The sequence below is a fragment of the Marmota monax genome, unplaced genomic scaffold, assembly GCF_021218885.2.
Source record: "Marmota monax isolate L192 unplaced genomic scaffold, Marmota_monax_Labrador192_F-V1.1 WCK01_AAM20220418_F8-fsc00002, whole genome shotgun sequence".
In the NCBI taxonomy this organism is placed as follows: Eukaryota; Metazoa; Chordata; class Mammalia; order Rodentia; family Sciuridae; genus Marmota; species Marmota monax.
In genome coordinates this window covers 40,492,116-40,509,532 of record NW_026693571.1, presented here as the reverse complement: position 1 = coordinate 40,509,532, position 17,417 = coordinate 40,492,116, and the positions used below count along the sequence as shown (strand labels likewise).

The 17,417-nt window shown below is 37.4% G+C and overlaps 1 protein-coding gene across 5 annotated transcripts in view; it reads right to left on the bottom strand.

Annotated features, from left to right (window-relative positions):
• Lrba (LPS responsive beige-like anchor protein) overlaps positions 1-17,417 on the bottom strand; it is a 728,436-nt gene that overhangs the window by 39,313 nt on the left and 671,706 nt on the right. For 3 of the 5 annotated variants that reach the window (XM_046459031.1, XM_046459033.2, XM_046459030.2), the window contains exons 49-51: positions 13,042-13,131; positions 8,352-8,544; positions 3,967-4,029 (exon numbers count right to left, since the gene is read on the bottom strand). In XM_046459031.1, coding sequence (XP_046314987.1) covers positions 3,967-4,029; positions 8,352-8,544; positions 13,042-13,131 — 346 coding nt within the window. The remainder of the gene's footprint in view (positions 1-3,966; positions 4,030-8,351; positions 8,545-13,041; positions 13,132-17,417) is intronic. The other 2 variants (XM_046459036.2, XM_046459034.2) reach the window with 1 other exon arrangement.

The following is a 17,417-nucleotide window of genomic DNA, read 5'->3' as shown; positions in this document are numbered from 1 at the left end:
GTTGGGGATCATTTCTCCCCATTCTTCCACACAAAGGGAAGTTGCTAGCAGATGAAAAAGCTTTTACGGATATGGTAACGTAGTAGAAAGAAACAGTATCCTACTGCAGTGAAGGTGTGTGATACATTTTTTTTTTAATTCCCCAAAACCTAGAAATCAAAAACAATATATGTGGTACTTTCTAAACTGGTTACTGCAAGTATTTGTGCAAGTATTTCATTCCACATGGGAACTATGAAAATGCTTATTTTGGGCAGTGTTTATATGACTTCTGCTTCTATGATATAAACTTCCATTGGTCACTTTTTGGTAGTGGCCTCTGGGAAAACCTCTTCAACAGATCTGGGCATATGCATAATTTTGAACTCAGGGACCACAAAGTACCCATGGACAAAGGATGATGCCCCTTCAGCCTTAAGATGAACTATTTCCTAAGCAAGTGCTTATAATTTAACATCACAAAGCCTTCTATCTATCTATCTATCTATCTATCTATCTATCTATCTAGTATATTTCACAGCAGCTTTTACATAATCTTATTGTTTTCAATAGTAAACTTCTTGAGATTCAGTAAAGTACTTTTATTCAATGAAAATTGAGTTATATTTGTCTAAATAAGCAGTCTTCAAACTCAGGCATGCATACCCCTAGGGGTATGAGACTTCCCAGGGGATAAACAGGCACAGATGTTTTTAAGGGAATCAATCTCTAGTTCTTCAACTTTCATATTCTCTTGCCTAAAATTGATTTGCCTGAGAACTCTCCTGTGAGTTTTCCTTTCTCGTCTCCCTTTCCTCATGCTCTTCTAACACTAGATAAAATAATGAGATATTTCCCTTCCATGTAGAGTCTTACTAGGATGCTTTACCCCAGTGTATAAACATCTCTTGGGAGCTTAATACAGGGATAATTCAAATAGTGATGTGATATCAAAAAGTGAATGCTTAGATATATTCTGTGTAGTTAAGGTGGTTTTCAATAAAATAAAATGAGGATCTAATCACACTGTTAATTAATACATCATTAAAAATAAGCTTCAATAATAGATTGTTACAATGAAAGATAACTTATTATTAGACCACAAAGATAACTTATTATTAGATCACTATATACATTTTGCCACATACAAAGGAGTTCAAAGATGTCTGACACAGTTAAAACTCCTTCCTTTCTCATCTATTTTCTATGTGAGTAACATTCCTTAGAGCTTCCATATCTTTCTTTATTTTGGAGATGAGGTCTCAATATCCAGGTTGGTTTTGGACTCTTGGACTCAACTGATCCTCCTGCCTCAGCTTCCCAAGTGCTGGGATATTGGCATGCATCACCTTGCCTGGCTATCATTCCCATCCTTAAAAACAAAATAGTAGGATAGACCTGTTGACAGACAGTAGGTCCATCTAGGAATACCCAAACTAATTGGGGGAAAGCTCCATCTATTTCAATAAAAACTGGTTTCCAATAAATGTCTGTGTTATTTTTACATTTAATAAATATTTTATTATAATGCTAACATAAGTATTAATACTTATAATGATCACTCAATGTAGATTAATTTTGTAGAAAGGTGAGCCTTCTGGTCATAGACAATTTTAAAATTTAAATTTATATACCTGTGTTTAATTTTCTGTATATTTTTATTGCTGAAAAGTGTAATTTTAAAAAGGTAAGATAAAATTATGTGTGGGAAGTAGGATAAAAACATAAATTGAAGATGAAACAGGAATGAAGTAAAATCTCTAATTATTGGGCTTTTATATGCATTTTTAAAAAATAGAAATTTTTTCTAGGTGCAGTAGTGCACACCTGTAATCCCAGCAGCTCAGGAGGCTGAGGCAGGAGGATCACAAGTTCAAAGCCAGCCTCAGGGGCTGGGGATGTGGCTCAAGCGGTAGCGCGCTCGCCTGGCATGCGTGCAGCCAGGGTTCGACCCTCAGCACCACATACAAACAAAGATGTTTTGTCCGCCGAAAACTAAAAAATAAATATTAAAAAAAAAAAGCCAGCCTCAGCAACTTAGCAAAGAAGCCCTTCTCAAAACAAAACATAAAAAGGGCTGGAGATGTGGCTCAGTGGTTAAGTACCCCTGAGTTCAATCCCTGGTACCAAAAATAAAAAATAATAATAATAAAAATAGAAATTGTTGAGTATCAATTCATTCTGATACTTAGGGATTCCATTGGATACATACAATTTTTTTTTATCTATGCCAGAAATTCTAAGTATTTCAACTTGGGATGAAACTTTTAGAAGTCAACCTTAAAATTTTTGAGAAGATAACATGGTTTTAAATAATGATTTTAGGAACAGAGGCACAGTCTAATGACTGGAGATCTAGAGCACAGAGGGCAAGCGATGGTCCACAGGATGGATCAGGCCCATGCCTGTTTTTTTTTATATATATAGTTTTATTAGAAAACAACCATGTTCATTTATTTATGTATTGTCTATGGTGGCTTTGTGCTATCATGTCAGAGTTAGGTAGTTGTTCTGAAACCTCATGGCTCACAAGCCTAAAATATTTACTATCCGGCCTTTACTAAAAAAGCTTACCCATCCTTGTTATAAAGGTTTCAATTGCGGATTTCATTAGACTTTACACTAAAGATATTTATTGGCACATTTTAAAGCAAACAATGAGCCTATAAATCAGAAATAAGGCTTTCTATGACTTAGAGAATGGGCTTTACTATTTTCCTCACTTCTAAAGCTATACAAGTAAGATTTTAATTTTTTTTAAAAATGTATTCAAAGCAAAATGCAATTTAGAAAATAGTAGTACTTATCCTTCATATAGATACTTTTTAGATTTCTGCTTATATTTTAGAAAAATGGGTAAATAAATTGGTTTTGAGCTTTAGGTTATTTTTGTCCATCCTGATAGTCTACCTGCAAATGGTAGCCATTTAGCTCTCTATTGAGACAAAGCTTTTAAAGACAAAAAAAGTAATGTATGCATAGGGGACATCTTGGATTTGAAAAAATAAATCTATTAATTCATACACTTTCTTTAAAAATGTTAAACTCTACCAAATTTATTTGTACCAGAGAAATCTGACAAAATTATGAGCCAAACATCAATGCTGGTAGCCTACCCCAGAGGGAGGCAACTGGGCTTTTTATTCTAAAAGTTATTGAACAGCATCTTCAAGGCTGAACATTCTTGGTGATGCCACATTTGAAATGCTCCCATATGGGGATGAAAATTCCAACTAACCTACTCAAAAGACATAGCAGCAATTACATATTCTAAGTCATGTGCTGCAGAAGCACAGTTTATCCCAATGGCTCTTTCTGATCTTCTCCCTGTTTTATCCCTCCCGAACAAATTTAACCTCCAATGGCAATTTATTGGGCTGCAGGACCCTAGGAAAATGAATACAAATATCTTAACGCTACCATTGGCTGGGTAATATATTTCAACTTTGAAACTGCTCTGCAATTGCACATTAATCCCCAGACTGAACGGAGAGTCTAGAAAGAAAGGATTGATCTCTTTTAATGATGAAACCCTGGCACTACAGTTTTATTTTTCACAACACAGTGCTGCTAAGAACCCCACTGTTATTATGAAAATTTCCCTAGCAAAGGAGCTCCATCACATTACCGGTGCGCCAATTCATCATAACGTGCCTCGCTCCTGCTCATCAACAAGTCTGAGTGATGAAAAGATCCAATATTATCCTGACAGTACTTCATGCGCATTCTCAATCACACATTATTACAGCATCCATATTAATTTTCAGTGACACGCGTCCTAGGCCTGTTCAAATTAGGCAAACCAACGAGGGGGAGTTGATGAAATACCAGCATAGCCACAGCTCATTGCATTCCAATTTGCATGCAAATGGTTTATCAGGAAAATTCCATTCCCAGCAACCAGCAAGTGAAAAACAACTGTAATCTACACTTCAGGGCCACCATACAGAGCTTAATGAATCGCAAAGAGAGAAGGAAGTGACAGACCTATGAGAGGATCGATTTCCACTGGCAGCTGGTATGGCTGGTCTTGTACAGCACCTTGATGAGCTGGAATTCACAAAAGATTAGAAAAAAAAAAAAAGCATTATTTTTCATATAGTAAACTACATAAAAATGCACAAGTCAAATCTTACGCAGAATTGTTTCCAACCTCCAAATCTTGCAGTTTTGTGAAATTTAAAGACTAAAAATCCAGGTGCTTTTATGGCTAGCTTATTAAACATTTATTTTAGATTAGTGCTGTTCTGAACATGTGCCATCAGCAGTGGCTCCAGTCCTGGGCCATAAGCTATAGCAGATGCTTGACTGGCAACCTCTGATGCTGCAACAAAACAAAATTAAGTGGTAAAGCATGCTGAAAACAAAATGTGACAACCATCTGCTGACTGTAGCAAATACTATTTTTTCGTTACTTCTTAAAAAGGCAGTTTTGAATGCTGCAGCACAAAGGATCCACAAAAACGTCAGTTTATGATGGAGAAAGGGAAAGCTCTAAGTCAGGGAACATTTAATGTTTCATCCATCACTTAAAAGCAATCAATTGAAAGTTTGAATAAAAATAAAGAAAGCTATCCGCAGATAAATGTTTTAGTTAAATGCATTTGGCTGAAATATTTTCTTAAGATTGGATTGAGGGTTTTAAAAAAAAGTTTTATTAATATTTAATATTTCCATGGTTTCAATTTAAAAATATTCTGAGAAGCAAATGAGTTAGAAAAATCAATCTATACTAAGAATAGTTTGTTCCATTCTCAAAATGACTTTAAAGATTCAGGCACGCTTCTTTTTTTAACTGAAAAGAGGTTTTGCAAGCCATCTCCTTGTGGAAGGTAGGAGGACTTGGGCAAAGAGGAAGCTACTGGATGGGTATGCAGGCCAGGCGCATCATATGCCCTAAAAGGAAGAGTTTGGGAGAGATGATCTTTTCAGCTTCACAGTTCTGATAGTTAAATTCTGGGCCCTTTTCCAAACTATTTTCCCCAAATGACTCACGCATTCACCCTGGTTAGTATCTGCCTTTTATAGACTCACAAGGATTTACATTACCACTTGGTTGATAATAGAGCTCTGCTCAATACTATAAGATTTTAGGAGATCTTCCTGTCTTTGAGGGGATGAAAATAATAATCAGATATATTTCAATGAGTTCATTTGATTATTTTAAAACTTATTGTCTTATCTTCCCTAGTTAATACATGCCAACTTTTAAAGGATGTCTGGAAGGCCATTAATACTGATAAATATCTAAGTAAGTACAATACTGGCATTAAAGTTTATAGTTTAGTGTGTATAAGAAGCTGAAGCCACAACGACTCACTCTTTTTTATTGAAGGTATTTGCCTTTGCTGATTACTGGCTCTGCTGATAAAGAAATCATAGGCTGCCTGATCAAGGAAAAAGCCCCAAAGCCTCTGGTCTGCCCAAGAGTAATACCAGTGTCAATCTGCACTAATGCCTTGAGAACTTTTCTCTACTTCTCTGAGAATCTAAGCTCATAGGAACATTAAAATCACTGTCAGTGAAAAGGGCTTATGGAAGTAATCTTACCACTGACCATCTGACCAGTAATTTGCAACTGACCATTATGTGACCTTGGGTAAGTTATGTAGCCTCTGTGCTTCAGTTCCCTAATCTGGGTTTAGTTGGATAATATAAAATTGCCAACCTGACCATTTTGACCTATAAAAACAGCAATTTGATATGGTTTGACTAAAAACAGAATCTATATCCTCAACTTGTTGGAGGGCTTAAGTACCCATAAAATCATTAAAATGATCCTTAGAAACTAGAAAATGCTTTATAAACATTAGCTGTTGTTATTTATTTTGGAGGAGGTCTTCCAAGTCCTTTGAATGAGAGAGGAAGATAAAGATTTTTTTTCTCTTTTGAGGTGCTAGGGATCGAATCCAGGGCCTGTTTGAGGCACATGCTGTATTGCTGAGCTACAGCCTAGTCCAGGATTGTGCCTTTTCTAAATCAGGACATAGATAGTACTCAAAGAACTGGCAGAGCTAGCTGTTTCGTGAATGAATTATGAAAATCACAGATCCTTAGAAAAGACAGAATCTAAAATTTTTTAAAAGTTAGGGAAACATGAATTTGATATTTAATGAAGAGAAAGAGCGAGTTCTAATGTTGGTTTTAATTAAGGGATTCTAACAGGTAAAGATAAAATGAAATACTGGATGCATACAAACATACCTGAAATGAGGCACAGATTAACAGAATAGATGTTTAATATTTTTAGGTGTAGATATAATCCAGAACTGGAGATCTCATCCTAGAAAGGTAACTCTGTGGTGAAGCCCCACATTATCATCTTTGTGTTTATCTATGAAGAGTTGCTAGTCACACTGCAAAGGCAGCATGCATGTAAAGGTGGGGATGAAAAGCACTAATGACATAGGCACAGACAATGAGGACTCACTGAGGAGAAAAGTACAGGCAAAGAATCTGTAGAACTCTGCATTCCCCCAGGCTCTTACCTTACAGAAAGGTGATCTGAGGCTAGGAATTGTCAGATGCCCCATAAGTGATACTCCAGCAAAGGGAACTCTAATTCACTTTACATACTTTTCAAAAAATTGGACATGGAGAAGAGAACACCTGGCCACCAAGTACTAAGGGAAGCAAGCTTTTTAATCAGGAACATTCCCCTTCCTCAAAAGGGGAATGCCAGGAGCTTAGTTGTCCATGCTTAGAGCGTAGCCTTACAACCTGGGTATCAACTGGAGACTTAGGAGCCCCTTGAGTCTAATAGCTGCTAAGCCAGCAATTCCAGAGACTGAGGTGGGGTGGTACAGCAGGACTTTTCAGCAGTTGAGTCTATCTTTAGACGAGAATTTCAGTTTAAAGAGAATTATAGAATATCCTCCCATATTCTATAATTCTCTTTAAACTGAAATTCCCAGGATGCCAGAAACAGCCACCCAGGATAAGCATTATTTGTGGTGGCCCTGGTGTTGTGAACATTAAAACATTTGCAAAACTCTTAAGGGCAACTGCACACAGAGTAGGTAAATCCTTGGTACGTTTGATAGCACATACCCACCAGTATGTTCTTCTAATGGATAGAAATCAGAGAGCCCCAAAAGTACATTTCTTAAACAAATCATAATGTTTAGTGTCCATACACAAGTATGTCACTTGCATATACTTCTCTAAGAGTTCAATTGAAGCAGACCCAATTAGAGAGACTAAATGTCAGCTTCAGTTTTGACCATCTCCATTTTTTCTAAAATCTATTCTCTAATCAATTGTTTCCATTGTTTCACTTCCAGTGTCCAGGAAAATGACTATATTTAATCAATTCTGATACCACCCAGAGATTCTTTGTGACCAATGCTTTATTGAACCAGGTCAGTATACCAGGTTTATGTTTGGAATGTCTTTTATTCCATTCTAAAATCTCTTCTATTAATTTGAATGAGGACTTTGCTCAAGAATTTATACTTGGGCAGCCAATTTCAGGTATTCTAATTTGTAGTGCTTTATGCACACTTTATAGATTTAATGACAAATTAACAGACCATTAAAATATATTCTTTTAGAACTTCCTACCTATAACAATGGCTTGGGGGAAAAGCCTATAATCTGTAGGACTTTAGAAGAGTTTCCTCCTTATTTCTTTTGTTTCTTAAATTAGAGGGCAAAAAAGAACAGTGCTAAATTCAGGTCCCAACATTCTGTTCTAATGAGAAGCAATAAAATCACAAAGGGATGAACATAAAATCTGAGCTGGAAAACCTGGGTTCAAGCTCTGCCACTGACTGGCAGATGTGATGGTGAGTGAGCCCAGCATCTTCACTGAAGAAACACTGCAGCCAAGGAACTCTACCACCTCTTTAAACTTGGATGGCTTTTGATTCTAATGGTTACTTTAATTGGGCATGGTCATTCAGCTCTTAGTGGAAGAATAGAAGGTACCAACAGAAGGGCATGCAGCATGTGAGCTGTATAATTTAACTACTCCATAACAAACACTATTGTGCTGTACACAAAAAGTTTCTGTCAGATATCAGACAATTCAAAGTATTTATCAAATGAATGAGTGGGGGCAAAATCTGATAAATAAGTACACGCTATTTATAAATAAAATAGTGTCATTGTATTAAAATGTTATACTAGAAACAATATTTATTTCCAAGGATAAAGAGAAACTGCCAGATGCCAAAGAACAGTTTAAGCTTTAACATTTGTACCACAGACCTCGGAGGTGGGAGGGGCTTCTTCCAGTCTTTCAAACTAATCGACATTTTGATTCAGACTCATGCTTGTTAACCAAAAGCTCAAGCGTTAAGATACATACTCGTGGGTATGACAATATCTTCCTACAGTGTTCAGCAGGCACTTGGCCTTTCTTTACTCACCAGGAAGGTTGTGCCACTTGTTCACAGCAAAGAGTCTATTAGCAGTGACCGTGATCACAGCAGGAGCAGCCCAGCCAGGCTGGGTGTTGGCTGCCACGTGGGTGACAGGGGAGTTAGAGGGGAACTTGAGGACCATGATGACATCCTGCTGGGCTTGGTCTGTGAACATCAATGGACTCTGCAGGAGGAGATACTGTTGAGAGGGCATGACAAGACCCAAATACACATGAAGGAGAAGACAAAGGAGGAGAAGAAAGAGCAGGAAAAGAAGAAGAAGACCATGTTAACACAGGTTGCAAGTCGAGCCACAGAAAGGCTGCAGAAACAGCATCATGATTTGCTTGTTTTTTTACATGGCATTATTTGGGATTTTCGGGGACTGAAGTAGAATATGTTAAACAAAAACACTTCAAAAATCTATAAATGTCATTAGCTCCCTTTCCCTGCCCACTGCCATAGAAAACTAAAAGAATGATTTGATTTAGATTCTAAATAGGCAAAGTATTGGGATTACATTAAACTGTTTTAGTTGCTATTACGTAATGATCTTTGGGATTAAAAATAAAAGAAGGATAAGAATAGGCAATAGGTGTAAAAACTAGCCGAGGTAATTTCCAAAGATCATCAAAAGAAGTCTTGAATTAGCTCAAAGATTTTGACAACTAAATAAAGAGATAATTAAAACAAATATATTTATAAGCAATAGTTAGGCAGCATGCATATATTATTATGGTCAAGAAATAATTTATGAATGTAATATACCAACTTAATTATACAGGTGTTTCAAAGCAATGCATAATTAAATGTACTTGTAAAAACAATATATTTATATAGTGCACCAAGTAATAAACACTGCCTATTGTAATGCAAATGCCACTGTTCTCAGTGTAGCTACAAGTAAAGAGAAATATCTAGATGGTTCTCATCCCTCTCATTAAAAAAAACTAAAGCTCAAAACTTTTTTGATTTGTCCTTTGAAAGCAAAAAGTAATTGAAAATGTTAAATGAAACACTCTTCTAATAACCTGCAACAAAATAAATCTTGAAGACTGCTAAGGATTTGGAACATTGCTACAACCCATATGTCATAACCCAAGACATATACAGCACAACTCTGATTTATTGGCTTTATTTATACTTTGTGGTAATCTGCTATCATACAATAATTGCACTGTACATTTTCAGTGATTCTCTCCAACCATGTCTATTTTCTAATAGCTGATTAGTATCATTCAGAATTGAAACACATTGATGAAATGCTTCTGGCTGCTTTCCTACTGCCATATTTCAAAACACCAGGTATATGTAAATGTGTAGGCACATATATTTAACACATATTTATTCAGAACTGCTAATAAAAAATTAAATACATTTGCATTTTTATTATCAGTCCTTTTAAAAAAGTTATTAAGAGTACTTAGAAAAACATATTGCACTAAGAATTCCTATTTGCACTCTTTGCATAAAGGTGTAAATAAAGGCAACTAATAAGCTACCCAGACACCCTTCTGAGCAAGTGGCTAAAAGCCAATCAATATTATGAGTTAATCCTCCCTGGATGCTCATTCAATTAAAGGTGTCAGTAATGCCTCATCTGATGTGGCCTCAATTAAATCCAACTATCTGATGGTGTGAAAACACAAGGGGATACAGCAACAGCAGCAAAACCAGACAAATAGGCAGCCTTCGTGTGCCTGCTAATTACTACACCTGGTGTATATTATGGCTCATGCACTTAACGCAGCATGAGGTGGCATTAATTTCTGCTGTATTCATGTGTGTGTGTATGTGTGTGTGTGGGGTGGGGTGCACTGATGGTTGATGGGGGAACTCATCTGAATGTTGGTAAAAACAATTAATAAACGTGTGTGCCTTTGATTTTTAAAATCCCTGATATCAGTAAGTACTTTTTGTCACACAAAGAACCATTTATATGGTTCTTAAGGAATTCTGTGAAATCAGGCAAAAAATAAGAAAAAAGGAACAACAATGAACAAAAATCCTATAAGCTAGTTTTAAACAAGTCCTGTGGAAGGGAAATGAAAATAATTTCAGAGTACCAAGCCTTATTTTTCAATTACATAGTTTTTAAATAATATTTACTCAAGTCAATTTATAAACTCTGAGAAAATCAGAGTACAACATAATAATAAAGTCTCCCTGAAAGGAAGTTCATACATATTTCTGAGCTTAACAGCTCATATTATAAATATAATTAGGCTCAAATTGAATAATTCCAATGTTTATGCCCTTAAAAACACACACGAAAAATGTCTAATGTGTAGGAAGAATGTCTTGTTTACATAGTGACTCTAGTGGGCTGACTCTTAGCCACAGGCAAGGACAAACCACTTTCCACAGCAGGCTGCAGATACAATACCAGAATTGTCCACAGCAGTCTCACAACCAGCTGTCCCTCCAGTCAGTTCCTGCACACCCCATCCTGACTAGAGCTCCCTACACACATGCACACCACAAGAAGCTCTCTCAGGAGCTCCATCATAACCTTCGCTAATAAGCATGAATGAGGAGCACCAGCAGTAAGACAGCACGCTCCACCTTCCTGGGCTGCTCTGTGGCGATGGCAGTAGCCACAGATAAGCAGAGCTACTGATAAAAAAAAGCTTTAAGAGAACAAGCCCTCTTTTAACCTGGGGAGCTCAGGCGAGACTGGTCTGAAGTGGAAGTAGCCAGATCTCATTTGGTTTCCCCCAGATTAAGTGTATACTTGCCACCAACTCTAGTTTCTTTTTACTATGCCTTTCTTTTCCACCCACCTATGTATAAGGCAAAAACCAGAATTTATATAAGTCTAAAAAGAAGTTCAGGTATTTAATTCAGAGGATAAAGATAAAAAGAAAGAGGGTGCCCCCGCCTCATGTGAGCATGTGCCTTCCCACCTAGGGACAGTAAAGCTGATCTGCCTCAATGAGCCAATAATCTTTTGCCACAAGGAAGGCTGGGCATGGGAGCGTGTGCATTGCCTCAGTAACCATGGCTGTGCGGTGACCCAGGCAGAAAGTCAATGGGGCAGCAGAGGGGCTTCCATTAGCCAGCACCCAAACAGCCTGGTCTCACTGACAAGCTATTACTAAAACTAATTCCAAAGCCCAAGCATAAATCATTCTTACTATTTTTATGGCATTATCTTCCATTGGTTATGGCCTTTGTGTAGTAGTTTTCAACCCACTAGACTCACCCTTTATGTTTGTTAAAATCTGGTCTCACTGGTTTTAAAACATGTAGTGAGAAGGTGATAAAAATATTTTTAAAAATAAATATTATAGTTTATTATTATGGCCAATTCATGTTCCTAAAGAAATAAAGGGGAAAACTCTGGAAGTAGAAAGAAGATGAGAAAGAAGCAAAAGGGAAAAAGACACAGAAGAAGGGGAAGTGGGAAGAGAAAGAAAAAAAAAGAAAGACCAGAGGTGGACAGGCCTCAGTCTGTGTCTTGCCCTTTCAGCTGTTGCTCCTTCCTTCCTAATGTCAAAATCCTGCCATCTTTAACCCATAACACAGAATTTGAATTTATTTTAAATTATTCATATTTCCTTCTTTCTCTCTTTCTTTCACTTGCTAGGCAGGTGCTCTACCATTGAGCAACTCCAGTAATGAGCAACCTCTTTTATGAGAATCATGCAATTTGATTTGTTACTGTGCCAATTTTTTTTTTCCCATCTCATTGAAGAATTTCTTCCTGAAACTTCAGGAACTACAAAGGTAGAATGACCATGTTATTTTGCAGCTCAAGTCTAATTCTGGACTGGCTTTTGACTTGCTTCGCTTCGACCAAAAAAATATGGCATAAATGATGTATAAGTTCAAAAGCAAGCCTCAAGAAGTCTCCCGATTTTGTCTTCATTTTCTTGGGAACTTCTGCCATGGGAAGAGTCTGATCTAACTTCCTTAAAGGGTGAGAGTCCACATGGAATAAGAAGCTCATCCACTCAGCCCCAGTGTGGGTGAGTCAAGGTGAAAAGAGCAGAAGAAATGCCAATAGAACTCTCAAAATCATGAGAAATCAAATAAATCATTGTTTTAAGTCATTAAAGTTTTGATATACTAAGCACCCCCACCAACCTCTTCTCTGACCTTCAGTAACAATACCTACATATCAAAATTAGTTTAAAAATTCCCAACCTGAGAAATATATTGGGATGTTAAATAATGATCAATGTAAAATAATGATCAAAGAAGCAAAACTAATCTAGAAACTCATAGGATCCAATCAGAAAATTAAACAAATCCTAGGTCTGGTGTCCTTTTCCCACAGTGAGGAGAAGTGACAATCAAGACCTCTTAATTCTGCAACACAAAACATGAACTGAGGGCTGGGTTGTGGCTCAGTGGTAGAGTGCTCACCTAGCATGCATGAGACACTGGGTCTGATCCTCAGCACCACATAAAAATAAAAATAAAGACATTGTGTCCACCTAAAACTAAAAAATAAATATTAAAAAAAAAAACACGAACCGATGACATATTAGTACACTGGAGATCTTTACCTTCTCAAAGACTCGAGAAAAGAAGGCAGTGGCATTTGCTGGTTGTTAGTGAGTTAACACATATTGCATAAGAGCAGGCCCTGGTGGGGTGGAGCACCTCAAGCACAGTGAGTGACTGTTAGGAATATCAAGCATGGTCTGAAAGACAGGCCAGGAAAGAGCAGAGTGAAAATGGCACTCACCGCTTGCATGGCAGAACCTCTGGGAGGATGGGGCTCTATGAGAAGTTGAGAAGGCGTCTGTCCAAAACTTCGGATTTGAGCTTCGACAGCCTGAAAAAGGCATGGCAAGTCTGAGGTTAAGAGGTGTTAATTACAGGCACTAGAACCACAACTGCCACCTGAAAATGTCATTCCATACTTCTGGCTTGTTTCATGTTGAAAATTGACCTGTATTTTCACAGGGGGCTGTGCACCTGGCAAGGGCAGTGAGGCAGTACTACCCTGTAGTACTGTGGAAGCTGTTCCTATAAAACTCTGCAAAACATTCTCATCTTGCCCAGTGATATGAAACAGAAACCAGCTATAACAATCAGAAATTGTCCTTTTTGGCTTCGTCTCTGTTTTCTTGTGTTTGGTTTTTCTGCTTGCAACATCTACGATGACAAAAGGCTAATCTTTTACAGGTAGACAGAAAAACTATTGCTTCTTTGATTCTAGGCCCCATTTCATCCTGGGAAGCAGAAAAGTGGAAAAAAGAAGTGCAATACCTGTGAAAGTGGTTGATGTGTATAACTTTTGCATTATTGTAAAAATAGCATTATTGTTAACAGTCTCTTTGAACCTAGATGGCTAAATAACATTATTATATAACTTTCTTATTTAATAACAAATGTTGTATCCAAGCATGAGACGGTTAAGCCAGGGACCAACTAAACATAAGGAGCCTGTGTGCACCCTTTCTGAAAGGGGTGTGTGTGCGTGCGCATGCTCGTCTTTTGCAAAGCACTTCCCTGTTTTGGCTGCCACTGTCCTCCAACATAGAAGCCCACTTTCCAACTCCTGCATCATGGGAAACTATAAAATGCCAGGGGGGCTATCACAATCCTTAGTGATTCTGTTTACTTGTATATGTCTGTCTCTTCCTATTAAAAGACAAGATCCATGAAAGCCCTTACGTGTCTTCTTTACCATGAGGTCTCTAAACTGAGTGCATAAATACTACAGGATGTGTGAAGGCAAGAAGGAAGCAGATATACAAAAGGGTTGTTTCAGCATCCCCATACAGTCCAGTATTCTTAATTCTCAGAAAAAAAAGAAAGAAACTCAAATTCACAATATGTAGTCATCGTGTTATTGTTTTTTTTTTTTTTTTTTTTTTTAAATTTTTTATTGTGGGTTGTTCAAAACATTACAAATTTCTTGACATATCATATTCCACACTTTGATTCTAGTGGGTTATGAACTCCCACCTTCACCCCATACACAGATTGCAGATTCACATCAGTTACACATCCATTGATTTACAAATTGCCATACTAGTGTCTGTTGTGCTCCGCTGCCTTTCCCATCATCCACCCTCCCCCCTCCCCACCTCTCCCCTCCCCTCCCCTCCTCTCTCTCTACCCCCTCCACTGTATAACCCTGAGGGTCTCCTTCCATTACCTTGCAATTTACCTTCTCTCTCCCTTTCCCTCCCACCTCTCATCCCTGTTAAATGTTAATCTTCTTCTCCTGTTCTTCGTCCCTACTCTGTTCTTAGTTACTTTCCTTATATCAAAGAAGACATTTGGCATTTGTTTTTTAGGGATTGGCTAGCTTCACTTAGCATAATCTGCTCTAATGCCATCCATTTCCCTGTAAATTCTATGATTTTGTCATTTTTTAATGCAGAGTAATACTCCATTGTGTATAAATGCCACATTTTTTTATCCATTCGTCTATTGAAGGGCATCTAGGTTGGTTCCACAGTCTTGCTATTGTGAACTGTGCTGCTATGAACATCGATGTAGCAGTGTCCCTGTAGCATGCTCTTTTTAGGTCTTTAGGGAATAGACCAAGAAGGGGAATAGCTGGGTCAAATGGTGGCTCCATTCCCACCTTTCCAAGAAATCTCCATACTGCTTTCCAAATTGGCTGCACCAATCTGCAGTCCCACCAGCAATGTACAAGTGTACCCTTTTCCCCACATCCTCGCCAGCACTTGTTGTTGTTTGACTTCCTAATGGCTGCCAATCTTACTGGAGTGAGATGGTATCTTAGGGTGGTTTTGATTTGCATTTCTCTGACAGCTAGAGATGTTGAGCATTTTTTCATGTACTTGTTGATTGACTGTATGTCCTCCTCTGTGAAGTGTCTGTTCAGGTCCTTGGCCCATTTGTTGATTGGGTTGTTTGTTCTCTTATTGTCTAATTTTTTGAGTTCTTTGTATACTCTGGATATTAGGGCTCTATCTGAAGTGTGAGGAGTAAAGATTTGTTCCCAGGATGTAGGCTCCCTATTTACCTCTCTTATTGTTTCTTTTGCTGAGAAAAAACTTCTTAGTTTGAGTAAGTCCCATTTGTTGATTCTAGTTATTAACTTTTGTGCTATGGGTGTCCTATTGAGGAATTTGGAGCCCGACCCCACCGACTGTAGATCGTAGCCAACATTTTCTTCTATCAGACGGCGCGTCTCTGATTTGATATCAAGTTCCTTGATCCATTTTGAATTCACTTTTGTGCATGGCGAGAGAAAGGGATTCAGTTTCATTTTGTTGCATATGGATTTCCAGTTTTCCCAGCACCATTTGTTGAAGATGCTATCCTTCCTCCATTGCATGCTTTTAGCCCCTTTATCAAATATAAGATAGTTGTAGTTTTGTGGATTGGTTTCTGTGTCCTCTATTCTGTACCATTGGTCCACACGCCTGTTTTGGTACCAGTACCATGCTGTTTTTGTTACTATTGCTCTGTAGTATAGTTTGAAGTCTGGTATCGCTATACCGCCTGATTCACACTTCTTGCTTAGCATTGTTTTTGCTATTCTGGGTCTTTTATTTTTCCATATGAATTTCATGATTGCTTTCTCTATTTCTACAAGAAATGCCATTGGGATTTTGATTGGCATTGCATTAAACCTATAGAGAACTTTTGGTAATATCGCCATTTTGATGATGTTAGTTCTGCCTATCCATGAACAGGGTATATTTTTCCATCTTCTAAGATCTTCTTCTATTTCTCTCTTTAGGGTTCTGTAGTTTTCATTGTATAAGTCTTTCACCTCTTTTGTTAGGTTGATTCCCAAGTATTTTATTTTTTTTGAAGATATTTTGAATGGAGTGGTTGTCCTCATTTCCATTTCAGAGGATTTGTCGCTGATATACAGGAATGCCTTTGATTTATGCGTGTTGATTTTAAATCCTGCCACTTTGCTGAATTCATTTATTAGCTCTAATAGTTTCTTTGTAGAGCCTTTTGGGTCTGCTAGATATAGAATCATATCATCTGCAAATAGTGATAATTTAATTTCTTCTTTTCCTATTTTTATGCCTTTAATTTCTTTCGTCTGTCTAATTGCTCTGGCCAGTGTTTCGAGAACTATGTTGAAGAGAAGTGGAGAGAGAGGGCATCCCTGTCTTGTTCCAGATTTTAGAGGGAATGCCTTCAGTTTTTCTCCATTCAGAATAATGCTAGCCTGAGGCTTAGCATAGATTGCTTTTACAATATTGAGGTATGTTCCTGTTATCCCTAGTTTTTCTAGAGTTTTGAACATAAAGGGATGCTGTACTTTGTCAAATGCTTTTTCCGCATCTATCGAGATGATCATATGGTTCTTATTTTTAAGTCTATTGATGTGGTGAATAACATTTATTGATTTCCGTATATTGAACCAGCCTTGCATCCCAGGGATGAATCCTACTTGATCATGGTGTACAATTTTTTTTATATGTTTTTGTATCCGATTCGCCAGAATTTTATTGAGGATTTTTGCATCTAGGTTCATTAGAGATATTGGTCTGTAGTTTTCTTTCTTTGAAGTGTCTTTGTCTGGTTTAGGTATCAGGGTGATGTTGGCCTCATAGAATGAATTTGGAAGTTCTCCCTCCTTTTCTATTTCCTGAAGTAGCTTGAAAAGTATTGGTATTAGTTCTTCTTTAAAGGTTTTGTAAAATTCTGCTGTATACCCATCGGGACCTGGGCTTTTCTTAGTTGGTAGTCTTTTGATGGTTTCTTCTATCTCCTCAATTGATATTGGTCTGTTTAGGTTTTCTATATCCTCCTGACTCAATCTGGGCAGATCATATGACTTAAGAAATTTATCGATGCCTTCACTATCTTCTAATTTATTGGAGTATAAGGATTCAAAATAGTTTTTGATTATCTTCTGTATTTCTGAAGTGTCTGTTGTGATATTGCCTTTTTCATCCCGTATGCTAGTAATTTGAGTTCTCTCTCTTCTTCTCTTCACTAGCATCGCTAAGGGTCTGTCGATTTTGTTTATTTTTTCAAAGAACCAACTTTCAGTTTTGTCAATTTTTTCAATTGTTTCTTTTGTTTCGATTTCATTAATTTCAGCTCTGATTTTAATTATTTCTTGCCTTCTACTTCTTTTGCTGTTGTTTTGCTCTTCTTTTTCAA